The sequence below is a fragment of the Trichosurus vulpecula genome, chromosome 2 (assembly GCF_011100635.1).
Source record: "Trichosurus vulpecula isolate mTriVul1 chromosome 2, mTriVul1.pri, whole genome shotgun sequence".
Taxonomy (NCBI): Eukaryota; Metazoa; Chordata; class Mammalia; order Diprotodontia; family Phalangeridae; genus Trichosurus; species Trichosurus vulpecula.
Window position 1 is genome coordinate 41,088,731 of NC_050574.1, and position 25,736 is coordinate 41,114,466.

General features: G+C 47.1%; 1 protein-coding gene across 3 annotated transcripts; it reads left to right on the forward strand.

Annotated features, from left to right (window-relative positions):
* Positions 1–292: 292 nt before the first annotated feature.
* On the forward strand, positions 293–23,473 carry LOC118836037 (carcinoembryonic antigen-related cell adhesion molecule 1-like). 3 transcript variants are annotated; one of them, XM_036743380.1, is made up of 10 exons: positions 293–589; positions 1,540–1,899; positions 8,171–8,449; positions 8,839–9,093; positions 13,879–14,154; positions 14,239–14,511; positions 18,540–18,675; positions 19,314–19,363; positions 20,125–20,156; positions 21,168–23,473. In XM_036743380.1, the coding sequence occupies exons 1-10, from the start codon at positions 526–528 to the stop codon at positions 21,273–21,275; spliced, it is 1,833 nt and encodes a 610-aa protein (XP_036599275.1). In that variant the 5' UTR covers positions 293–525; the 3' UTR covers positions 21,276–23,473. The 3 variants fall into 3 exon arrangements, with proteins under 3 accessions (XP_036599275.1, XP_036599276.1, XP_036599277.1); XM_036743381.1 differs by having other exon boundaries at positions 18,543–18,675; XM_036743382.1 differs by lacking the exon at positions 19,314–19,363.
* Positions 23,474–25,736: the final 2,263 nt, after the last annotated feature.

The following is a 25,736-nucleotide window of genomic DNA, read 5'->3' on the forward strand; positions in this document are numbered from 1 at the left end:
CATTCATTGCCTCTGCCCACCACTCTCTGCGCACATTCTCTACTCCAGGAGGGAAATAAGGGAGAGGGTCAGGTGTCAGCAAAACTGGACAGTAGGTAATACTGAGTGACCCTTGTTCCCCTAGGGGACAGGAGCACTTCTCCACGGACAGTGGGAGGGATCTGTGCAGGGGAGGGGCTCCCTGGGAGAGGCAGGAAACCACAGCAGCTGGGAGGGGAAGAACGAGGAGGAAAGGGGAGGGAGGAGAAAGTCAGAGGCCAAGTCCCTGCCCTGTGGGGCTCATGTGATCCTGGCAGATAGAAGAGCTCCAGCCCTGAAGAGAGAGACCTCAGTCCTCTGGGGAAGAAGGCAGAGCAGACATAGCTCTGGGCTACATGCAGGGACAGCCTTAGTCTGGACACCAGCAGGGACACCTCCAGGGTCTGTACTTAGGCTCTGTACAGGGAAGACACAACTCAGGAAGGGAAAGCAGAGATTCCTGGCCAGGAGAGTGAGGTGGTCACACACAGCGGACAGCAGAGACTGATGGAAAGCTCCTCACAAGCTCCCCACAGTGGGGGCATCCCCTGGAAGGGGCTCCTGCTCACAGGTGAGACACCAGCTCTGCTGGAGCCCAGGGGAAGAGAGGGAGCTTGGGGGATTCTGACGCAGGTATAGACAAGTGAATCAGCACAAAGACCAGCAGGAAGGAGACCTGGGGGGTGGGGGACAGGGAGGAGATGAGGGGTCTGTCCCACAGACAGTCTCTGCAGACCTGGCCAGGCCAGTCTTCCCTGAACCAGATGCAGAGGCGGAAGCTCAGGGCCATCAGTCCATATCCCTGAGACTCAGGGCAATGTCCAGTCCTGGAACTGAACAATCTCTGAAGAGGCTAAGGGAGTCTATGGTCAGAGGAGACCTGGGTGTGGATATTAGCTCTGATGTTTACCAGTAGTGTGACCATGGACAGCTCACTTACTCCTCTTAGTTTGTGTTTACCTGAACACCACCTTCCTTGAAAAGCTATTTGGGAGTTAAACTCAGTCAGCCTTAAAATCCACCCAGGGTTTAGTGAGAAAGGCCCTCCCTGGGTTTGGGCCAGAAGATCTGGGTTCCAATGCTGCCTTTGTCATTTCCTGTGCAATATGGATCATATGGGTTACCTTATCTGGGCCTCAATTTCCTTAATTGTGAATTGAGGGTGTTGAATTAGTGATCTTTAAGGTCTTGTCCAGGTCTAAGGTCTGATTTCTAACCTCAACCACAATGCTTTATTGATGCCTTTCTCCCTTCAGTGTTTTGTCCACCACACTGGCACATTCTTTCTGAATCAAGTCTATGGAGGGAGCCAAAATTTGTTACAGACCAAACTTTCAGAGGGACAGACAGATTGATGCAGAGGCACTTGAAGCCTTTTCAAACATACCCCATTGAGCCCCCAGCAAACCTTGGAGCAGGCTCAGCAGCCCTCTCCCTTTAGTTGGGGACAGCTCAGAGACCTGGGCCTCTCAGGAGGGCAGGGGGACCCTCCTAACCTCTGCCTCCTTCCTCCCCTCTCAGCCTCCTTCCTCAGCTGCTGGATCCAACAGACAACTGCTCAAACTGCTTCCACCACTGTTGTGCCAAACCCACCCTATGGGACAGTGGGCGGCAGTGTCAGCTTGGAAGTCCTAGGGTTCTCTGAGCAGCCTCCCAGATATACCTGGTACAAAAGTGCAGTAGACAGCTCCCACCAGATCGCTTCATATGTTACTAGTACTGGAGAGGCGACAACAATAGAAAGCCGGCTGGACGTGTTCTCCAATGGCTCCCTGATCATCCGTGACCTCATCCTCAGTGACAGTGATGACTACATTGTAGAAGGTGTTGATCCCACAACCTTAGAAATATTAAGAGCACAAGGACATTTAACTGTGTATGGTAAGTGGTGCCTTTCCCCTCGGCCATGCCATCCCTCCAATGCCCTCCCTCAGTTCCTCCCCTGAGTTCCTTACCCAATCAACAGGGAGAATGTAGAACATGATTCACCCCCACCCCAAGTAGACCAAGAAGTGAGGACCCCTCAAACCCAGACCAGAATGGTTATGGGTCACAGAGAGCACAGGACATTTCAGAAGTCCCTAGCTTCTGAGGCCCTTGGCACTTAGTAGTTGGAAGATAACTTCCTTCTTCCTCCTGGCTTTCCCAAGCTGTGCTGTGAAACTAGGAGGGGCCACTCTGAGCTCAGAATGGCACTTGACCCCTCCATTTGTGCCTGAGGCAGGCAACCTAGTGCTGAAGTTCACCTGATCCAAGATTGTTAAAAGTCCATGAGGCAGGGGGATCTTTGCTGGGGATGGGGACAGTCACTGACACTCCCTTTCCAGCTGGGCCCAGCAGAGTTCAAGTCCAGACTGCCCACTGCCCAAGAGCCAGAAGCCAGGCTGCCTCGGTGCCCAGGATCACCTGGATGGCTGTTCCTCCTGGGGCTCCCAGTGCTGGGAGGGGAACCCCACAGAGAAGACACCTGTATTTCCTCCATGCTCTAGAAGAAAAGCCAAGACAGAGGGGCCCAGTCTTCTCTGAAGGGGCAGGCTGGGACAAAGGGTCACAGCTCCTGCTGAGGTCTCACCTGGAGGGGGAGGAGATAAATTCAATGTGGGGAGCAAAGAGGCCATCTGAGGCTCCCAACTGGGGCAACTTTCCCAACAAAGAGAGATTTCCAGTTGGGGAATTGTTAACAAGAGCTACCATTTCTATAGTGACTGGAGGTGTGCAAAGTGCTCGATGTGTCATATTTCATTGGATTCTCTCAAAGACCTTGCAATTTTGGTGCTGTCTGTATAAATGAGGAGAATGATCCTGAGAAAGATTGAGTGACTTGGCCAGAGTCATACAGCTAGTCTGTAGCTGGGGCAGGATTCAATTTCAGGCCTTCCTGACCCCCATGTCTAATATTCCACCCACTGAATGCTTTAGATGCCTCCTACCATGGAGGGTTACCTCAGGAGAGAGTGACCTCCCCAGCACTGGGAATCTTCAATCAGAGACTAAATGACCATTTGCCAGGGATGTTTGACTGGCAAATCCTCATCAGGCCTAGGTTGGACAAGATGACCTCTGAGGTCCCCAGAAAAGAATCCCAGAGGCCTCTGAGGGATTTCTTCTTCTGAGGTTGTATGGTCAGGGTGGGGGGTGTGAGGCAGGGAATAGCCCAGTACAACTGGGTGCTTTCTTCCATGGTGTGACTTCTGGAAATTGTCCTAGACATCTGTCTATGGCAGGATGCTTTCAAAGGCTACAGGGTGAGAGGCAGGAGCCAGTGTTAGGGGAGGGCCCTGCTGGTCATCTGCAATGGTCTTCCTGTCCCTCAGCAACTGGGTGGAGGCTATTGTGTGAGGAAGAATCTAGGAATAATCAATCCATTAATTGAAAAGCATTTATTAGGCACCTACTACATGCAACGGCACTAAACTGGGTACAGGGTATAAACGGTTAAAAAAAGTGAATATAGATACTATTATTTAAAAAAAGGAGCATAGATACTATTGAGGAAACATGGAAGCATGTGTGTGGAATAAATATGAGGGAAATAGGAATCAGTCCAAGACTGATGATGTCCTGGGTACAGGATATTCCTGGAGGAGCCAACCCCCCGACCAGTGCAGGCTGGAGTCTTGGTCTTATTAAGTTCTCTTGGGCACTAAGGAGGGAAGCAACTTGCCCAGTATTAAGCAGGTGATATGTGCCTGAGGCAGAACTTGCACCCAGGTCCCCTTGGTTCGCAGGCAGGCCCTCTAGTCAAATACAAGGTCATTAGGTAGGGAGGGCACTAACAGATGATGACAACAGGAAAGGTTTCCTGGAGAATATCCTGCAAAAGGAGCATACTAGAGGGAGAGAGGGGGCAGGCAGGAAGAGGGCATCCCAGGCTGCGAGGCACAGCTCCCCTCCTTAGCAGAAAAGACTATAGCAGGTAGGACTTGGGAAGGAATCTCAGCCCATTGGACTCTCTGAAAAGCATGGGAAGAAAGAAGGCACCAAAGGAACCCCAGGGATAGGAGCTAAGACAAGGAACTTGTGTGGGGCCCAGGGTGCCTGAGTTCCCCTGCAGAGTCTTCTCAGGCTTGGAGGAAGCAGAGGATTGGGTCCTTCACCAGACACAAGCTGAGCTGGGCTCTCCCAGGGCTTCCAGCTTCTGCTAGAGCAGCAGGGCCAAGGAAAGAAGAGAGAGCTCTAGACCTGGGAGATCTGTATTCATATCCCAGCTCCAGCATTTACCCTCTGACCTCAGGAGAGTCATCTCAGCTCTATGACTCTCCACTGCCTCATCTGTAAAATGGGGATACTAATCACAGCATTCCCTGCTTCTCTGGCTGTCCTGAGGAAAGCCCCTTCAAGTGTGATAGAGATGGGAATCACTACTACTCCTTGGAGGCTCCATTAGCTGCTCCTCCTACTCAGTCCCTGAAATAAATGAATTGGGGAGCTAGGTGGTCCAGTGCTGGGCCTGGGACAAAGAGCTCTAAGATAATTTGAGGAGGGGACTGTCAGCTTGGGTAGGGGACATGAGGAAAGGTTCTTGGGGAATGTGGAAAGTGAGCTGAGCCTGGTAGGGAGCAGGTTTCTGCAGGGATCCTCCAGTGTAAATGTATGGAGAGGAATGATGGTAGGTCAATAAGGATGGAAGAATACCTAGACTCTAGTAAATTCTCTGTCAGGTATGGCTTGATCTGAATGATTTTGTGATAGAAATCAAGTGTGCTGGAACACTGAGAGTCTAAAAAGGAGTGGTGTAAAATGCAGCCGGGGGAGGCTGTGCTGGCTTGAGCCATCCAGGGTGGAGTGAGAGAGAACACCTGGGAGGGACTTGCCTCCTCCTCACCCACTTTCTGTAGTGGTGCTCTGAGACCAGGAGGGTTCATGTAGGGGCACTGGCTTCGGGGTTTTGTTTCTGGGCTGCTGTGTTGTCTTTCTCAGGAAGTGTGGGGTCTCTGGGGTGCTGGGATTCCTTCCCTTTTCCTGCTGCTGATGGCTCTGAACAGCTCCTGACCCAGGAGGAGTTTGCTCCTTGCCCAGGCCTCCTCCCTTCTTGTTGGACATCCCTTCTGATCCCTTCCTATAGCCTGGGCCCCTTGTTGGCCACACTCGCTGCTCTGGGTCAACAGGGCAGGGAATGTCCATGATGAGTGACCTTCCCGGGGAATCTCAGATCACCAGCTGCTCTTCCTTCTCTTCTCTAACACGGAGCTTCCTTTGGGTTGGTCAGAGCTCGTCCTTTGGCCAAGGAGAGACCCTGGAGCTGGAAGGAGCCTCAGAGAACATCTAGTTCAGCCCTGAGTTACAGGGGACTCTGACTGCACTTTCTTCCTTGAATATCTCTGGCGCTCCTTTAAAAAAAATTCACATTTTTTTTCATTTCATCATATGCAAGGCAAAAGGCAGTGTGGTATGAAGAACAAGGTCTTCAGACATAGGAAAACCTGAGATCAGGTATTACCTGTGACCCTGCTGACTTCTATAGCAATGGGCAGGTCGCTGAAGGTCTGAGCTTTGAGCAACTTTCTTAGAGGGAAGTGACAGTTGACCTTGGAGTCAGTGGGCCTGGGTTCAAATCCAGCTCTGCTGCTTTGTGCTGTTTGGTGAAAGACAAGGCACAATGTGGGGGCTTGGTTTTCTCTTCTAACAATGATGGCATCGACCTAGATCAGGGTTCTTAGATTTCAGGGGGTCCATAAACGTGTATGGGAAAAAATCACATCTCTTTTCACTAACTTTTGGTTTTCTTTATATTCCTCTGTATTTCATTTTGTGAATTTGAAACCATGATTCTGAGAATGGTCCAGAGGTTTCCTCATACTGACTGCCCAAGGGACTCATGAGACAAAGAAGGTAGAAAGCCAGCAGTCCTGAAGATCCCTGAGGTCCCAGCCAGCTCTAAAGCTGTTACCCTATAACCCTATCAATCATGGTCCAAGGCCTGGAGGTAGCAGAGCACAGGGCACATCTCATAGGCAAACAGTCATTGAGTTTGTTCAGAGGATTTAACATGGGTGGAATGGAGTGGGATGAGATAAGGCTGAAGAGGCTCAAGGGAGTACAGGGGACTAAACATCAGGTAAAGGACTTTGACCCTGAGATGGTAGGTAATAGTGAACCCATGAAGGTCCTTGAGGAGAGGAGTGACATGATCAGATCCACACACACTTCTGATTGTTTTCACAGTGGTGTGATTGGTTCATTGGAGGGACACAAAGAAAGACAGAGAAACTCGGCCATGCAGGAATGATGGAATCTTCAATTTAGCCCTGGAAAAGGATATCAGATATCCTTTAATGCAACCTTCTAGTATTACAGACGAGCAGACTGAAGCCTGGAGACAGGAAGAGGTTTGGCCAAGGTCACATAGGTAGGAATGATTTGAAACCAGGACCCTCTGACCCCAAAGCCAGCACTCTTTCCCCTTTTCTCTAGAGTGTGTTATGGGCACCATCTTGGCTCCAAGTGGCCTGTGTCTTACTCTCCTCTCTCTCCATGATCCATCCTCCTTAGCTTCTGTCATACCTGCTCAGGGCACCAGGAGAGACCATGATCTCAAAACCTTACTCTACTACATCTCTCTACTGAGAATGGACCTGCCTCCTCATAAAAATGGAACAGCTCGCATCTATGCAACACTTTATGTCTTACAAAGAGCTTTATATAGAGGGTCTCATTTGATCCTCCCAACAATTGAAAGGTGAGCACTATTATCCCCATTTTACAGGTGAGGAACCTAAGGTACAGATGGGTTGAATGACTTGCTAGTAAGTCATATACCTGAGTCAAGATTTGAACTTAGCTCTTTCTTAAGTCCAACACTAGGCACTTTGCCATGGCAAGCATAAGATCCATCAGGACTGCCAAGACACCCTCCAAAAAGTCCTACTGTGGTCTTCTTTCCCAGGAGTATTCTCACTGCCCTGCATATGCTCACCGTAGCTCAGAAAGGGCTAGCTGACCTCAGTCTTGTCAAATTCTTGGCCAATTGCACTTGGCCTTAATAGATACAAGGCTCTCCCAGTATCTTTGCAAGAGGTGAGACATGCTCTTCCTCATGTTAAACCTCTTAACAGTGTCCGAGGGAGGGAGTGGAAACTCTACAAAAAATGGGGAGAAAGAAGGTCAGGAAGATTCAAATATTTCTAGCCTACTGCTCTTTGGAAATCAATCCTTAGATAGCTGGAGAAGAGTAATGCGAAGAGGGAGTCTGGTGAGCCTGCTGAATTTGCCCCAGAGCTTACTCTGGAACACACACCTTTGTCAGTGGCCAGGCAGACCTGCCAACTACAGACAGACCAGAGACAAGGAAAGGCCAGTATTTGGGCTCTCCTTGGGCCATGAAGGCTCAGCTTCCTAGTGTAACAACAGCATATCTGAGCCTGAGGGGACCTTGAAGATCACCTTCAACATTCCCATGTTGTAGGACAGGAAACTTGTGAGGAAACGGGAGAGCCCAAAGCAGGGAATTCAAGAGTATTCTGCAAATATGGATGAACTGCCCCTCTGGCAAGACACAGTCCTATGCACAGGGGATGCTATTATGGCTTAATAACCCCCAGATTAGAGCCAGGTCTCTTGACTCCCAGCCCAGGACTCTTCCTTCTGCCTGCCACTGCTAACTGATCTATTCCCACTCTCTGCCTTTCCTTTTTTTTCCTTTTGGAGTTAGGGTAATATTTTCCTCTCTGAGCACCAGGTCCTCATGGCCCTGTCCCTAGCCAGTCCTCTCGGACCTTCACCAATATCCTCATCAAGGTGTGGAGGTGACTCTGGCTTCTTGAAGTCCAGGCCAAGGGAACATAAACTCTCCCAGGTCCTGCCAACCTAGAATGGTCTCAAGTACAGCCTGGGTAATGGACATAGGAATCTGTCATCCCTGGACCATCCTGCCTCATCCTGAAAAGATTCATCACCAGGAGCTTAGGATCAAGATGAGTGTGGTTGTCAGCCACAGCAACTCAGGGATGAACTTTCTCCTGAGGACTGGAGAAACTGTGACCTGCCTCAGAGAAAGCAGTGTCAATACCAATGAAATCACAGGTTCTTGGCCTCATCTTCCAAGACCTCTGACCTTGCCAAGGTCTTCCAGAGTCTACTTCCAAACCAGATACTTGGTTGGAAGGGTAAGAAAAGGAACCAACACTTCATTTTCTGTCTATTTTCTGCACAGGATTACTATCCAAACCTACAATCAACAGCAACAACACGGCCCCAGTGGAGAACAAGGACACTGTCTCCTTGACATGTCAGTTTGACAGTCAAGATGTCACATACCTGGTTTGGTTCATAAACCAAAGCTCCCCAGCTGATGACAGGATAGTGCTGTCCCTGGACAACACGACACTCACTATAATCAATGTCACAAGGGAAGACCAAGGACCCTATCAGTGTGAAATCTGGAACCCAGTTAGTGGCAATAAGAGTGAACCATTCACACTGAATATTACTTGTGAGTAAATTCTCTTTCTATATGGTGCATGTTCATAGCCTGGTGGTGTGTTCCCAGAGGTCAGGCTAATTCAGTCACTTGCCTGAGTGCTGAAGATCAGATCTCTGAGGTTCCCATCTCTCTTGAGTTTAGGTGACCTACATTGGCCATGCCATGCTTTCCCATCTGTGATGGAGCAGGGCCAGCCATGGTGCTGAGCTAGAGAAGGCCTGAAGACCTTCCATGTTCAGAGATCTCAGGTTCAAACCTGTACAGTAGAGGATGAGCTGTGAATTTCCCAGCTCAGAGGAGGGTAAGGGAGACACAATGGTTACTGGTGATGGGTTACAGAATAGGAAATTCCACTTCTCTACCTTTACCTCAATATGGACTCATTCTCTTTGCTCCAGATGGCCCGGATACCCCCATGATTGTCCCCACAGATCCTCATTACCCTGTAGGGGCAACTCTTGAGTTGTCCTGCTCTGCTGACTCTAACCCACCTGCCCAGTACACTTGGCTTTTCAGTGGAATGGAAACGGTGTCCACATCCCAGCTCTCTATTCCTAATGTGAATCTGAATGACACTGGAACCTATACCTGTAATGCATCTAACTCAGTCACTGGCCTGTCTAGCAGCAAAGACATCAATATCACAATCTCTGGTGAGTAGCTGGACCTGGCCTTCAGCTTTGTGTTGGGTTTTCCCCTTCCTTGGCATGAAAGAAACAAAGATTAGTGGCATTCTGGTCTCCTGGGTCCCGTGCCACTATGTGTTGTGGTGGAAGGAGCTCTGAGCTCAGAATCATGAAACGGGCTAGAGATCTGACTTTGTGCACCCCCAGGTGTCCCTCCTTCTTTTTGAGCCTTGGTGTCTTTGTCTGGAAGACTGGATAATTCTTTGCTGCTCATAGCACAGCATTCTATGTGGAGAAAGTTCTTTTTACATTTTAGGTGCAAAAAGTGTGTGAGTTGTTTTTCTCATTCTTGTTTTCATTCTGTTCTGTCCCACCCACACACACTCTCTTTCTCCCCCAAGTTTTAGGGCCACAACTTCAATGACTGCTGCAGACCCTGTGGTCTTTCCTTCAGTCCATCTCACTTGGTGCTATGGGCCTTCATTGGAGTCTTGGTTGGAATGTAAGCTCTGATTGTGTAATGGGGCTGGCTCTGATCCCCTTCTGTAGGGAAATTCAGAAGATGGGAAGGAGAATTTCAACTCTGTTTCCTTTTGTATGCAAAGACTCACCTCTGCATCCATGTGTTCCTTCTTTGTGACATGAAATATCACACAGAGACCTGCCTGATATGGGGCTCTTGTTCAGGCGAAGGGTTAAATAGCCTTAGCATCAGGTACTTGGGTCTGGCATCTCACCACTGCCTCAGTTCTCTCATCTGGTAGCGCACCTGGCACTCCACACATGCTCTGTGGACAGTGGCTTCTGGGTAGATATTGTGTCTCACTCACGTGTACAGATGACAGACCCTCTGCATTCCCATTCACCCTGTTGTGCAGCAGGACCCTAGAGAGATCATCTGTGGACTCAGATTCCTTTTCTTTCTCAGCTCTTTTAAGAGCTCTGGCAAAATTCAGGGAGTTTAATTGTTATAAACCCATAACTTCTTGCCCCTGACTGTGGGGTGAGTGGAATGGAGAGCAGGAGAAAGAAGTAGAATTGTGGTCTGGGAATTTGACCCAAGAAAAGTAAGACTGCAGCAGGATATGCCTTGGAGGAGGGACCTAAATCTATGCAGAAGGATCCCTAAGGCCCACATATTGACTCACTTTTTACATTGTGCTATTATATTTTTGTCTTGTTAAATATTTCCCAATTAGATTTTAATCTGGTTCACACTGCATTTGAGAGTATTACAGGTGTACGTTTGATGCCTGTGGCTTAAATTTGCCTTTTTCTTAATTTAATTTTTTTCAATTAGCCCAAATCTATTTTCTCGTACTTCTACTTCTTGCCCACCCCACTGAACAAAAAGAAAATCCTTGTGACAGATATAGACAATCAATCAAAACTAATTCCCATATTGGCTATACCCCAAAAATTTCTCTACCAATATACACCCTGAGTCCATCATCTCTGTGGTAGGAAGTGAGGAGCTTATTTCATTGTGTATCCTTGAGAATCCTGTTTGGCCACTGCATTGATTAGAGTCTTAAGTCTTTCAAAGTACTTTGCCTGTTAATGTTGTAGTTACTGTATAGTGTCTTGGTTCTACTCACTTAATTCTGCATCAGTTCATACAAATCTTCTGAGGCTTCTGCACTTGACCTTGTGCTGGTAAATGTTCTTATCACTGACTTAGGTCAAATGAGACAATATATGTAAGGAGCTATGTAAATAGTGACTCTTACTCTAATAAGTATATAGACTGAAAGCATAGTTTTGAAACTTAAGAAAGAGGAAAAAGCTGAGAGGAAGGTGACTATATGTATGGATCAGTTAGAATCCAGAAGTATTTCAGCAAGCTGGCCTGGTGAATGAAATGTGATCAGATGAAAGTTATTGGATATCAATGTCTGATCCTGCCCTTATGTTCAAAAAGTTCAAAGCATGGGTCTGGATGGGGAAATTACTAGTCATGAAGCCATAGGAAACACAGTTAAAGTGAGTGGCTTAGAGAAGGGGAGATTGGGGCAGACTGGATACCTGACTTTTGGATACAATGTTAAATTGCCTAAAAAGAAGCCAAGCTCTGATGAAAGATGGGATCATCACAGAAACCCAGAATCAAATGGTGAGACAGCAGTTCATCTGAAAAAGACTGGGGGGTGGTGGTTCTGAGTGGACCACAAGCTTAATACTTGAGACAATGGGGTGATAAGGCAGCCAAAATACCTAATGAAATAGAAGCATGTACACTTCCAAAAGTAAAGAGATAACCAGTCCTTCCAGACTGTCCAATGGCACTCAGAGTATTGTATTTGGTTGTAAATGACACAGTTTACAAAGGACATTGAGACACTGGAGAGTGTCCAGAGGGAGGCAACCATGTTGTTGAAGGTCTGGTGTTTATATGATTGCTGGGTCAGCTGAAAGAACTTAGGTTAGTCTGAAAACGAGAAGGTTTGGGAGGACACATGATAGCAATTTGCTGAACTCTTCCAGGGAAGGGGAATTAGATGTGTTCCATCTGGCATCAGAGGGCAGAGCCGGGAGCACACAGAGGCAAATGGAGACAGGGCACAATGGTCCCAAAGGTCCTGTACAACTAGACATTCTGGGCCTCAGTGGAAAACTTCCTAATAGCCAAAGCTGTCTCAAAGTAGAATGGTTTCCTCGAGAGCTGGTGGGTTCAAAGGAGATCATAACTGTAAAGCACTTAGCACAGTGCCTAGGACACACAGTAGTCACTTAATAAATGCTCCTTCCTTTCCCCATCCTCCCTTTCCTTCACTTTGGAGGCTGGATGAGCATCTGTCAGGGAGAATGTACTAAAGATTCTGCTTCAGGCATGAGTTGGATTTGATGATCACCAAAGTCCCGTCCACTCCAAAATCACATGGTTCTGTCTCCAAGTCTTTTTGTAGCTATCATCAAGCAGAAAAGGATTTGTCTTGTACTTGACTCCAGAGGAAAGAACTAAGACCAGTAAATCAATGGTGCAGAGAGGAAGTATCGGGCTAATTGTCAGAGCAAACTTTCTAATGACTAGAGTGGTCCAAAACGGGAGTGGGTTGTCTTAGCAGATAGAAGGCTTCTCTTCAGTAGGTGGTCTCCAAACGAAGATGAGATTGGACTGGGCTAAATGACCCTCTCTTCCAAATCTTGGGATGCTGTGGGATTCACTGAATACAAATGGTAGGGAAAGAGGCCTGACAACAGCTGGTGTGGAAAAGATTCCAGGTTTGGTTGGACTAAAAGCTAATTTGATCTTTGGTTGTAGTAATAGAAGCATACTGTCTGGAGCCAGGGAAGCGGGGGGTCTTTCTGAAGTCTGGGAGGGACAGGCCACCCTGGGAACAATGTTGTGTTCAGTTCTGGGCACCTGATGTTAATATGGACATGGACAAGACCCCAGTTATGAAGCTTACCTTCAATGTCTCATTGAGCCAGGAAGGTTGATCATCAAACGACTGCTCTTTGCCAAGTGAGCAGAGGCCCGGCACTCCAAGCTTGGCCACAGGAAGATGAATTCTTCAGGCTCAGAAGTTCATTTGCTAAGGGTAGAGGGGCAGAGAATGATGGGGTAGAGGGAAGACCTTCTACAAATCATAGCTAATAGAAGCATTGAGTATCCACCCACAAGAATGCGGTGACTCAGACATGGCTGGAGAGATTGATCATAGTGGGGAGGGCACAAGTAAGCAGTCCTCAGGACTGTGAAAGGCCCCTGTGTGGTAGCAGGTCATCATTGCTCTATATGGTTCTTGAGGGGAGAGCTAGGACCCAACTGGGCATGTCCCTGGGAGGAGCCAATGTCACACATTGGCACACATAAAGGAGAGCTCACAAGCAGAGTTGTCCACGAGGGAAAGAGAGGCCTGATGATTGATAAGGTCATGGATAAGCAGAGGCTGGATGACCATTGGTCAGGCATGCTGAGGGATCTTGGGCCAGGTGCCCCCCTGCCATCTCTGGTTCTCTGCTTCTCAGACAGTGGCAGACTGTTGGCCTACCCTGGGTCTCATTCCAGCCAAGGCTACTGAGCCCTGATGCTGCAAAATCTCTCCTGGGGAAGAGAGCACCTGCTGACCTCTTTGTGTCCCCAGCTGGTCAAAGGAGGAACAAAAGCTGGACTAGGGGGGAGAGGAAGGGAACAAGCATTTACTGAGTGCCTCCTATGTGCAGGCACCATGCTAAGTTCTTTGCAAATGTCATCTCATTTGATCAGGGAAAATGCATAAGGCTCAAATCTGCAGAGACCCTGTGGGAGCCCAAGCTTCTCAGACCCCAAGCAGGGCACTGGTGATGTCCTAGGTCTCCCCATTAAATGCCCTGTCCATGTTCTTCTTCAGGGTAGCTTTGTGGAAGGGAGCACTGCCACCCCTCCCTTAAAGGGACCCCAACCTTTGCAGGGGCTCTGATTTGGAAAGGAGGCTGGATTTGCCAATGAAATTCTGTGGGGGCCCCCAGGGTACTCCCCTAAGGTACATGAGAAAGGGGGTACTCAAAGGAAAGCAGGTCTGAAGTCAGGGCTATCCCTCTGCCAATTGCTCCCATGTCTATAGGAAAACAACTTCTTTGGAGAGAGAATTTGGGGTGGGCTGATGGGAACCTGACTGATGGGACCCTTGATTCCAGCCCCAGGTCTGTTATTTATTAGGCAATAGACCTTGTATGAGTCACTTGGCCCCAGGGAGCCTCTGTTTCACTCACTGGGAAAATAAAGGGTGTATTAGATGATGGCAAAGTCCCCTCCAGCTGGAAATCCAGGGTCCTCTGAGCTCTGCCAGCTCTGAGTCCCTCACACCACTCTCCTTTATCTCTCGACAGAAATAGTATCCAAACCTAACATCACTGCCAACAGTACCAACGTCATAGAGAATGCCACGTTATTCTTCACATGTAACACAGAACATGAGGGGATCAACATTCTGTGGTTCTTCAATAATGAGTCCCTGTCACTCAACGAGAGGAAGTACCTGCGTGAGAATAACCAGACCCTCATCATCGAGAATGTGACGAGGGAGGATGCTGGGTCCTATCAATGCGAAGTCTGGAATCCAATCAGTGCCAAAAGAAGTGACTCCCTTGAACTGACTGTGAACTGTGAGTGACTCTGAGTCTCCTCCCTCTACAATCCTTTCCCCAACAATGAGTCACATCTCATCTCTTTCTTTCTTCTTTACACAGATGGACCAGACTACATCGTATTTTCTCTAAGCCCTGTAGGAGATGAGATTCAGGTCACATTCGCAGAGCAACTCAACTTAGTGTGTCAGGTTGACTCTTACCCACCTGCACAGTATGAATGGCAAGTCAATGACACTGTGATCTCTAATCTAACTGATAACACATACACTGTCAGTAATGTATCTTGGGAAGATTCAGGAAAGTATACATGTTTGGCATGGAACAATGTGACCAACTTATCAGTCTCTAAGACCGTCACAATCACAGTGGTTGGTAAGTTGTCTCTCCCTTCCCTCAAACAATGAGCTTTTTGGGTTGATCAAAGGTGGGATGTCAGGAGCAGGTGCTCAGGCCCATTGAGGAGGGCATTTTTTCATGGTGAATGATGGGAACTGGGGGGGAGGGGTGGAGCTTCCCTTTCTTTTCTGTCAAAAAGCACTGGGGCAGTCAGACTGGTGGAAACCAGGCACATGGACTAACCAGGAAGGTGACAAAAAGACTAGAGACTAAACAAGGACCTTAGGCTGTGTACTTGAGGAAGAAGGGGTCAGGGAGTCAGCAGAGATGAATCTGGCACTAGGCAGAGAGCAGCCAGAGGAGCCAATGATCAGCTCTGCAGTTTAAGACCAGAGCTAGGTCACAGAATCAGTGGTAAAGAGGGAACCTGTGCTGAGGGGGTCGGAGCAGCTGTGGGCCTGAGGCTATATAGTGGACAAGGAGCTGGACATACTCTCTCTGGGTCTGAGGCTTGCAGCTGAGTAAGCAGGGCAGAGAGCTCTGAACAAGAGGAAGCCTGTAATTCTATACCAACAGAGCCTTTTAGCTAGCTGAAATGAGATGTGGCCAGCAGAAATCTACTGGACCCCACTAGGGGCAAGTCTGCAGTGGTGTTGCTAAAATACAAATGTCAGGCAAAAGTTTGTCAAACTCAGACAAAGGGGGGAGTGATCAGAATTCTCTCTAGATATGATTGCTTTGGGCACCCTAAAAGTTAGCAGATCACCATCCTAAGCCACTCCTCATATCCTTAAAGAACATAACATAGAAAACCCAGAGAAAGCAGTAGCAAGATACCAGAGAATATAAACCAAGACAAAATAAGACCGAGATATTCTTTCCAGATGGGTGCAGAACTTGGCCCTAATAACAAAGTATCAATTTAAGAGGTAAGGCTAGAACAAGAGTGGGGAACCTGCGGCCTTGAGGCCACATGTGGCCTTCTAGGTCCTTGGGTGTGGCCTTTTGATTAAGTCCAAGTTTTACAGAACAAATCCTTTTATTAAGGATATTTATTCTGTGAAGTTGGGATTGGGTCAAAAGGCCACAATCAAGGACATAGAGGGCCACAGGCGGCCTTGAGGCTGCAAGTTCCATACCCCTGGGCTAGAATATTGAATAAACCAAAAATTCTACAATGAAAAAAAGCTGTCATTGAGACAGGTATGCCCAAAATACAAACTCAAGGGAGAAAGTTACTTGAAAATATCTATAAGCAGAGTCTCAAATTTAAAAATATATAGTTTGGATACAAGGTCAACCAGAATTCCCGGAAATAATGATAATATTTTTAAGAGTTTAAAATTGTTTTACAAATAGTTACCATTCACAGCCTATAGAATTTTAAGATTTACAATGCACTTTACAAGTATTACCTCATTTAATCCTCATAGGCACCCTGGGAGGTCAATGCTATTATTATCCCCATTTGACAAATGAGAAAACTGAGGCAAACAGGGATTAAATAACTTGTCCAGGATCAGACAGCTGGTAAATGTCAGGGCTGGATTTGAATTTAGGGCTTCTTGACTCCAGGTCCAGTATTTGATTCACTCTACCTTCCTAACTATGGAGAAAAGAGTTAAAAGGAAAATTGACAGCTTACTAAAAGAGGTTCAAGTAAAAGTGTCCTTGAGAAATTAACGAACCCATGAGACAACAAGAAATATTAAAACAAAGTCCAAATACTAAAAAAGATGATGATGGTGATGAAGATGATATAAGGTATCTCAAAGCAAAAAAAAAAAATTTACCTGGAAAATAGATTAGGAGAAATCTAGAACCAACCCAAAAAACTGGGGTTTGGACATCAAATCTTAAGAAATCATGAAAGAGAACCAGAAGGCAAAGTGAAAATAGGGGAAAAACATCTCCTATTGAAAAAAATCCTAAATGAAAACTCCTAGGAACATCATAGACAAAATCCCGAGCTTTGAGGTCAAAGAAAAAAATACTATGACTATTTAAAAAGAAAGCACTCAGCAATCAAGTACACAGGAGTCACAATAAGAATCATACAAAATTTAGCAGCTATCACTATAAAGGAGTGGGGATGTTGGAATAAGACATTATAAAAGGCAAAATTACAGGCTTACAATCAAGAATAATATACCCAACAAAATTAAGTATAATCCTGCAGTGGGGGAAATGGACCTTTAATGAATCAGAAGCCTTCCAAACATTCCCCTCTCTCATTTCCCTCTTCTTTATAGGGGAAAGTGTGAGGAATGAGAGAGAAAAGAATAAGAGAACAAGATGAAGGAAAACACACAATGATTACGATGGAGAATGTAAACTATATTAACTCACCCATAAAACAGAAAAGGTTAGCAGAGTGGATAAGAAAGCAAAAAACAAACAATATGTAGTCTATAAGGAACACATCTTAAATATAAAGATTCAAGAGTTAAAATTAAGGGTCTAGAGCAAAATCTATTATGCTTCAGCTGACCTCAAAAAAGCACAGTAGCATAATCTGAGGCAAGCTAACACTAAAAATGGACTTGATTTAAAAAATAAACAGGGAAACTGAATTATGCTAAAAGGTACCACAGAGAATGAATTATTGTATGACTATAACAATGAATTTTCCCCAAGTCACATTACATCTACATACTTAAGGGAAAAGCTGATATGATCACTCTCTAGTGATTATTGAATAGGAATACAAAATAATATACATATTTCTCAGCTGTGTGTGACACTTTTGCAAAAACTGACTATGCCTTAAAGCACTAAATACCTCACAAATACAAAAAAGAGAAATGTTAAATATGTCTTATACTGATCACAATACAATAAAATTGTATTTAATGAAGAACCTTGGAGGAAAAGATTGAAAATGATCAACTAAATTCTAAGCTTAATTAGGAAGAGCTGGCTGATCAAGGACTGTTTTGTCATTTCCCCTCTCATCCAGAGTAAATGATCCCATTTCCATGAACAAACCTTAGCCCATCCTTTATTAGCTGGTAGTCATTATCATCAGTGACAATACAGGGAGCACTTGAACTACAAAGCTAAAGGACATAAATTGGAAGAAAGACTACAGGCAGGAAGACCAGTAAGGAGGTTATTGAAAAAAATTCAGATGGAAAATGATGAGGAATTGACTTTGGCCAGGGAAGTAGGGAGGGAGAGAAAGGTAAGGTCGCGAGATTTAAGCTGGGATGAGTATTACATATAGATCACCTAGTGCACACTGCATTATTTTATTGGTTGGGAAATTGATGTCTAGAGAAGAGAAGGAACTTGGCCAAGATCCCACAGTAAGCAAGTGATAGGGCCAGGATTCTAATCTGGGTCTCCACATTCCAAACCCCTGGCTCTTTCTATTCCAATGTACAGCCTTTCAAGGACAAATGTGAGAGACACCCATTTAAAGGTTTTTGAGGAGAAAAGTGACATCATCAGGATGGTATTTTTAAAAGATTACATTTGGATAATGGTAAGGATGAATTAGAGAGGTCAGAGACCAGAGACAGGAACACTGGTCAGAAAATTATTGCCATAATCTGGAAAAGCAGAGATGAGGGGATCTGGAATAGAAGCTGAGAGAAGGTGGGGAGATGTGAGAGATACTGTCCAAGTAGAATCAACACAAACAACCACAACATTCAAGAGAATGTCACAGCAATTGACTAGACATGATGTTTGAAAGAGAGAAGGTCAAAGATGTTTCCCAATTGAACCAGGATGACTGGGAGATGGGTGGTGCCATCAACAGAAATAGAGAAGGGCAGTAGGCACAATGTGGGGAGGAAATCATGAGTTCAGAAGTGGGAGATGTAGAGTTTGATGTGCTTGCCCAAAGTTCAAGTGTTTCCAAATGTTTGCCAGACACCCTGCAATGTGATCTTGCCAAGGAGATTCCCAGATTTTGAGGAACAAAGGCCAAATCTGCTTCACTGACCAACACGTATTTATTATTTCCAGAGGGCCAGGCACTGTGCACAAGTGTTAGGCACTTCATATTGGAGACTTCTCAAAATACTCAAAGTTCTTTTTCTCTTCTCTGTCCACAGCAGAAAAGTCTTCAGAAGGAGGTAATGGCTCCTCACTCTCTGCAGGGGCCATCGCAGGCATTGTGATTGGAGTCCTGGCTGGAGTGGCTCTCATTGGGGCCCTCATCTATTTCCTGTTCTTCAGAAACGCTGGAGGGTAGAATGATGCTTCCTCTGGTTTTCCTCCCTCCTAGTTTGTCTCCCCGAATGGGGCAGAGAGACCAGGATGCTCTTCTGTACCCACTTCTGGACCTGGTCTACCTCCCTTTCACAAACTCCTACTTTTCAGCACTAATTCCCTTGGGTGGCCTCCTCTGGGCTTTCATCCTCCCCCATTCCTCACACTTAATTGCCTCTTGGAAACAGGTGTCCACTTCCCCACTGAGCTGGGACTAGATATAACTGTTTTTCTGAGATCCTCAACCAAAGGGACTGAGGTCCCAGAGGGCAGAGGTAAAGAGAGGAAGGGGCTACAGGGAGAAAGGTGATAGGTTACTACTCACAACCTAGTGAGAGACCAAGTGAGGGAAAAGGCCACTGAGGCAGATCCAGACTGCACAGATGTGCTGAGTAGGAGAATCATAGGACCTAGGGGTGAAGGAGCTAACAGTGATGTGGTTGTGCTTCTGGAGTAAGCCCTGACAGAGGGGAAAAGAGCCTAGAAGCCTGGGGAGGAGTCATGAAATCTAAGGGGATCCAAAGACAAGTCTTTGTTCTCCAAGTGTCCCTTCTGGCTCAGTGGGCTCAGTTGCTCTGATTGAGATCTCAGTCACATCATGTCTGATATTTATTCAGGGCCAGCGAACATCATCTTACAGAGCACAAATCCTCAGCACCCAACCACAGTAAGTAAAGGAACTGACCAGCCCATTTCATGGCCGGTGGGTTCAACTGGGGGCCCCCTTGCCCTGAAAAATGCCTCCAGTCCTGAGTCTTCCCCCCTTGTAGGGCCTTTGTCTTCCCAGGGCCAGGTCCCTCCTCATCTAACATGCAAAAGGCACCTGGGAGTGTTCCCTCCCAGCACTGAAGAGAGAGACCCTGACACTTCCCTGAGCCACAGGCTAGCAGAGCATTCATCCCAAGCTGGCCAAGTCAGGCCTGCAGCACAGGAGCTGTTTCCAGGAGCCATGTTCTTGGCCTTATTCCTTCCCCTTGTTCATGGCACTGCACATGGGATGTGGGTGTCTTCCTTTGGTGGGCTTTCCTGTGGGTGTTCTGAGATCCTCTGCCCCTCCTCTTGCCTGGAAATTGCTACTGAGGAATCTATCTAGAGGGACACCAGAATCACGTTGAGACTTTTATGGAGTGGGGAAAATCTGAAATGGGCTAACCAGGCACCTCTCCACACCAATCCTCTGGTGCTAAGGCTGCTGGTCCAGGACTCTAAACACTGAGGAAGCATTTCCTTCTGAGGTTGGTGGTCACTCTGCATTCCCTGGGTCCCTCCCACAGCCTTCTCCTTCTCCCTCTTTTTCTTCCTCTGGGAAGAAGGTGAGAATCCTGGGCCAGGACAAGAATGAGGAAAAGGGTGAGGTGAACTCCCTCTGCTCACTGCCCAGGACAGCCCTGCTGCTGATTTCTAACTTCTGTCTCTCTGCTTCCCCAGGTCAGACCTACTCTGACAGCTCACCTAACAGGGTAAGCACCACCATGGAATGAAACTATCAATACAAACTGGGTAGAGAAAAATTAGATGATAATAATGATAAGATCTTAAAGACAGTCTCCTCTGGCCCCATAGCATGAGCCTTATCCTCATTTGACTGGTGAGGAAACTGAGGCTGAGCAGAAGCAGGGGTAGGGCTCATGCTGGGTCCCCTGTGTTCTGCCCCTCCCCCCTTACTGACCCTCTTCTCATCAGTCCACCCCTGCATTCATTCCTTAAGAGGCTGCTTCTCTAGCTGCCCTGGACCACACAGCTGCATTCACCTCCATCCCAAAACCACTGTCTCGATCACTAGCTCAATATAAGAGCCTGTTGTTCGGTTGTATCTGCCTCTTCATGACCCCAAGGACCATAACACGCTAGTACTGTGCATGGGGCTTTCTTGGAACACACACTGGTGTGGTTTGCTGTTTCCTTCTCTAGCGGGTTAAGGCAAACAGCTTAAATGAAGTGTCGAGGTCACACAGCTAGTAAGTGTCTGAGGTCAGATTTGAACTCAGGTCTTCTCACTCAGGGCCTGATATGCCACCTAGTTGCCTCTTGGTCCTTCAAGATCTATATGAGGGACATAAAAATAGGGCATAGACTTTGCCCTCTCCAGTAACACATCCGAAACAAAGGGATTCAGAGAGGAAATAGGACTAAGATAAACAGTATGGTTCAGAATCACAAAAAGAATTTTTCCTTCGTGAAAGGAAAAGTACCGCCCTTAACAACCAAGAAGGATTCAAAAGTTGAGTGGGCTACCTCAGGAGGTAGTAAGCTCTCTGTTACTGAAAGTCTTCAAGGCCACCTGCTAGGGAGTGGCTTGGGGGGGCGGGGTGGCAGGCCTGTGCTCCAGGTACAACTTAGACTAGATGTGGTCCTTTCCAGGGCAGAGAGTGTGTGGGTCTTAGATTCCAAGAGTTGGAAGGGCCTTGAGGGGCAATACCTTCCTCCTCTATTCAATGTGCCTTCCACTGATCCCACTCTGTGCCTTGCAGACTGAAGAAGTATCCTATGCCTCTGTGAACTTCAATGCCCAGAAACCACGTGCCATGGCTCAATCCCCACCACCCATGAACACTGTTTATTCTGAAATCAAAAAATGACGCAGTCGTTCTTGTTCTCTGCACTGTGGACAGACGTATTTATTGTGACCTTCTCCCAGCTTCCTCAAGTTCGGAGATGCCAACCTTGAGCAGCTCAGGTCTACCACATTCCCACCAACCTCAGGGAAGGAGGAGGAGAGAGGCCCTCCCATCACATCCTGGAAGCTGTCCAGGCGAGCCCCTCCCCTCCATTGTCAACAGATGACTAGGATACATAGGGTGCTTCTCAGAAGCTCACCTTCCCTCTCTCCTCAAAAGTTGGCACTCGTTCCTGGGAGAGGGCATCCACCAAGACATCTCAACCTGGCATTCTCCAATCACACACCTGCTCAAAGCACAATCATCAGGCCTGCCCCTAGCTTCGGCCAGTTAGGACAATGTGAACTGGGGCTGCTTGCCCCCTACCAAAAGTCAGCAACCGAAGGAGCAGCTGCTAGATTTGGACTCAGGACTGGATATAAAGCTCGGCTCTGCGGCTTCCACCATTCTCCTGACCTTGGGAGACTTTCCTCCCTTCTGCCTCAGTTTCCCCTTTTATAAAATTAAGAGGTTGGACTGATGATCTCTAAGGACTCATAGTTCTAGACCCTGTGACTCTGTGCCACATCTGACGCAGAGTTTCTGGAAGGTGGAAGAGTGGGAGCCACCATCAGCCCAGCAGCAGGTTTTCTATTTTCTATCTGGACTTTGCTGTCCCTGCTCTTCCCTCCCTATGCCTGTCCTTCTTCCCCAGAGGGGAGGGAAGAGGCAGGGAGGACCAGAGCTCAGGGACCATCTTGGACAGGCACTTTACTACCCAGTCAAACCAGGGAGGGGAATGTTCCCTCTTAGTTTCCTGAGCACTACCAGAAAGCTGTTAGCCAGGGCCCTAAGGGAATTCCCTAATGGAAAAGGCAAAAGTCCAACCCAGAGGACTTTCAAAGTCATTACCATCTGCTCAGGGAAGCTGCCAAGAGAGATAAGAGGAGACCAGAGTCTGGAATGAGTCAGCGTCCTCTTCCAGAAAAATTCTGTGGGGGGCTGGGCAGTGGAGTCCAAACCAGCCCAGAGAAAACCTGGCCTCTGGCAGCAAATATTAGGACCATACACACATCTGGCTGTTATCTTTCCCTTTTCTGGGTCCCTTCAGCCCCAGGGATGGGAATAGGGGCTGGTAGGGTTCTGCTCTTCTGTCTTTTACTTAATTGCCTTAGCTAACCTGTTTGCCTAATGCAGAAGCTTCCAATCCCCTCCACCTCACATTTCCCTGATCCCTCTGACTTCCCAGGGATTTAGTCAAGGTCTCCAGAAGTACATGGGAAGGAAGGGAAGAGTATCTTCTCAAAGAAGGTGGGGAGGGGGCAGAGATGGGGGGAATCCCGGCAGTCCCTGGAGACATCAATCAGCTCGCTCCATGGTGGCCACATCTCATCCTCTCCCAATACCCATGCACACCATCCACTGCCTCTGTCACCCCTGCATCCCCTCTCAGGAAACAATGGCCTCCACCTAAGGGATGTCATGTGGGTGGGCTTGGTCCCCTGGAGCATTGGGAGCTCCCCCAGGGGCCCTGTTTACATGACCACTCACATGGGCAGCACAGACCTCACACTGGTGCTGAGGTTCCCAGGGGTACCTGGACAAGACCTTAGAGATCACTGGTGCAACCCACCAACCTGTCTTGCCTTGCAGCCACTGGGGATCTTTCTCTGGAGGCCTCACCTGTCACAAATAGCTCTATAAGCACCCCCTGCCCAAGTAGAATCATAGAATATCGGAATGGTGGGAGATCCCAGAACTCAACTAATCTGGCTCTAACCAGAGAATCAGACCAAGGGGAGGGGAGAAGGGTGAGCTGAACTCTCTATCCAGCCTTCTACAGAGTTCTACAAGGTTTTCTACTCAATACTTGATCTCACCCTGAATCTGAGGGGTTTCTTTTCATAGAGAAAATCCATGTAGGGAGATCTCAGTGATGAAACACCTCTTCCATGACTCACTCACCAAAATCCAAAGACTGTACCCTCTCTCACCAGATCCAGACTCTGCGGCATTTAATTTTACATGGCCCAAGGATGCTTCTCTCTCTCTCTCTCTCTCTCTCTCTCTCTCTCTCTCTCTCTCTCTCTCTCTCTCTCTCTCTCTCTTTCTCCTGATGACTGTTCATAAAGATGATTTGCTATCTATTTATAATAAAAACTATATCATTTAAACATGAATGTGCTTCCTCAAGTCTCTGGGGATCCCTCTTTGATCTTTGATGACTGCCCTTAGAGAAAGGGAGATAGGAGAAAATGCCACAAGATTTCTCGGAACAGCCAAATGGTCACTTCTCATTTTATAGACATTTGACCTAGGAACTAAAGGGCTGCCAGGTTACATTTGCATTTCTACCCTGAGAAGGTGTCTGCTAAAGCGACAGACAGTGTCTTCAAATCGACCCTTTCTTCAGCCTCACCAGAATTTCCCAAGTCCTTCTGGAAGGGAAGGGGCCCCTAGGTGAAGCATCTCATCAATCCCCTCCCCACCCCCCATCCCCCACAGTCCCACCATGGGTCAATAGCACTTCCCACACAGAAAGGCCCAGGTGAGCAGATTTAGCAATACAGAAATCTCTCATGGGGTCTCCACAAAGCAGAACCAGGGTGATTCTTTTGACTGATCACAGACCACTGAAAGAATGGTTTTTTTCTGGTGCCCCCATCATACTTTCTTCCAACAGCATCCCCATGCTAGACCTTAGAACCACAGAATGGAAAGTGCTTGAAGGAACCTTGGAAGGACTCTTGTCTGAAGCATCCCTAGACACCCTCTCTAACACCCCCCACAATCAGCCAGCCAGCCTTTGAGATTCTCACCCCTATAATCTGCCTTCCAAAGATTTCTACCCATTAATCGGACTTTCCCCAACAGATCTGAAATCCTTGTTAGTCAGTTGTGTCTCACTGACTGCATTTGTGTGCCCAGCACCTAGCACAGTGTCTGACACATGGGGGCCAGTTAATAAATATTTATTGATTGACTCACTGATAGATTTCTCTCTTCAAAGCTGTCCTCCATGGCAGATTCACTCCATTCAGAGAGCTGTGCTGATGCTTCTATTAATAAAGAAGTCATTTTGTGTCCAATACTCTTTGGCCCAGGAATCCAACTGCCAGGCAGATACCCCAAGGAGACCAAAGATAGGAAGAAAGACCCGATAAACACCAACATATTCCCAGCAGAACTTTTTGTGGTGGCAAAGAACTGGGAACAATGGAGGTGGTCTCCATCAGCTGGGGAATGGCTAGGAACCTAGACAGCTTAGACCAGAGGCATCATACTCAAAGCCAGGGTCCTGAGTGTAGCAGGAAGCAGATTAAACTGCAATTGGGTAATTTTCAACAAAATAAACAAGAATACAGTACAACATAGAGAATGCTGACTTGTGGTTTTCTGAGTCAAGAGGTGCCCCCCCCCGCCCCATCCCAGCCCCAGGGATCCATTTCTATTGGAGTTTGACACCACTGGCATGGAGGGGAGAGTGCTGGACCTGGAGTCAGGAAGACCCGAGATTGCATCCTGCCTCAGATCCTTACTGACTGTGTGACCCTGGGCAAGTAACTAACCTTATTCATCCTCAGTTTCCTCATGCATAAAACAGGGACAATAACAGCCCCTGCCTCACAGGGATGTAGTGAGGAGAGGGATAATAAGATGATAGATATAAAGGGCTTTGCAGATCTTAAAGCACTATGTCAATATTAGCTATCACTATTGAATAGCTATTATGGACCATCAGATTGTGGTACATGAATGTAATGGAATATTGTGCCATAAGGAATAGTGAAAATGAAAAATTCAGAGACACTGGGAAGGCTTATTCATTGATGAAGGGGGCCCCCACAATAATGGAAACAGGAAACAAAAGGGTGAAAATGAACATCGTGTAATTATAATTACCAAACTGGGATCCAGAGAAGAGTAGTAGGTCAGTCCAAAGATGTTAAGTGCCTACTATGTGTTCAGTACTATGCTGAGGGCTGGGGATAAACAAGAGGCAAAAGACAATCTCTGCCCTCAAGAAGCTTTCAGTCTAATGGGGAAGACAATAAGGAAACAAGCATGCAGAAACAAGGGATATATAGGAAAAAAATTAATGAACAGAAGGAAGGCACTAAAATTAAGGGTGGTTAGAGCAGGCTTCCAGTGAAAGATGAAGTTTTAGTTGGGACTGAAAGGAAGCCAGAGAAGTCAATATTCAGAGTGGAGGAGGAGGAAGAGTTCCAGATATGGGGGACAGATGGAGAGAATGCTGGAACCTGAGAAATGGGCTTTTCTTGTAGAACAACCAGGGGGCCAGTGTCACTGGATGGAAGAGTACAGGGTGGGGCAAAAGGTGTAAAAGACTGGAAAGGTAGGGGAGGGGGGTTTAGGCAATAGAAAGCCAACGGAATTGGGTTGGTTGTTGTCCTTTGAGCTTGAAGAGAACCAAAATGACAT

Excerpts from the sequence above, each read along its gene's own strand:
- LOC118836037 (XM_036743380.1), top strand. The coding sequence starts at position 526 with ATGGAAAGCTCCTCACAAGCTCCCCACAGTGGGGGCATCCCCTGGAAG. Across the intron at positions 8,450-8,838 it reads ATTCACACTGAATATTACTT|ATGGCCCGGATACCCCCATG; the intron begins GTGAGTAAATTC and ends TCTTTGCTCCAG. Across the intron at positions 19,364-20,124 it reads ATCCTCAGCACCCAACCACA|GTCAGACCTACTCTGACAGC; the intron begins GTAAGTAAAGGA and ends CTGCTTCCCCAG.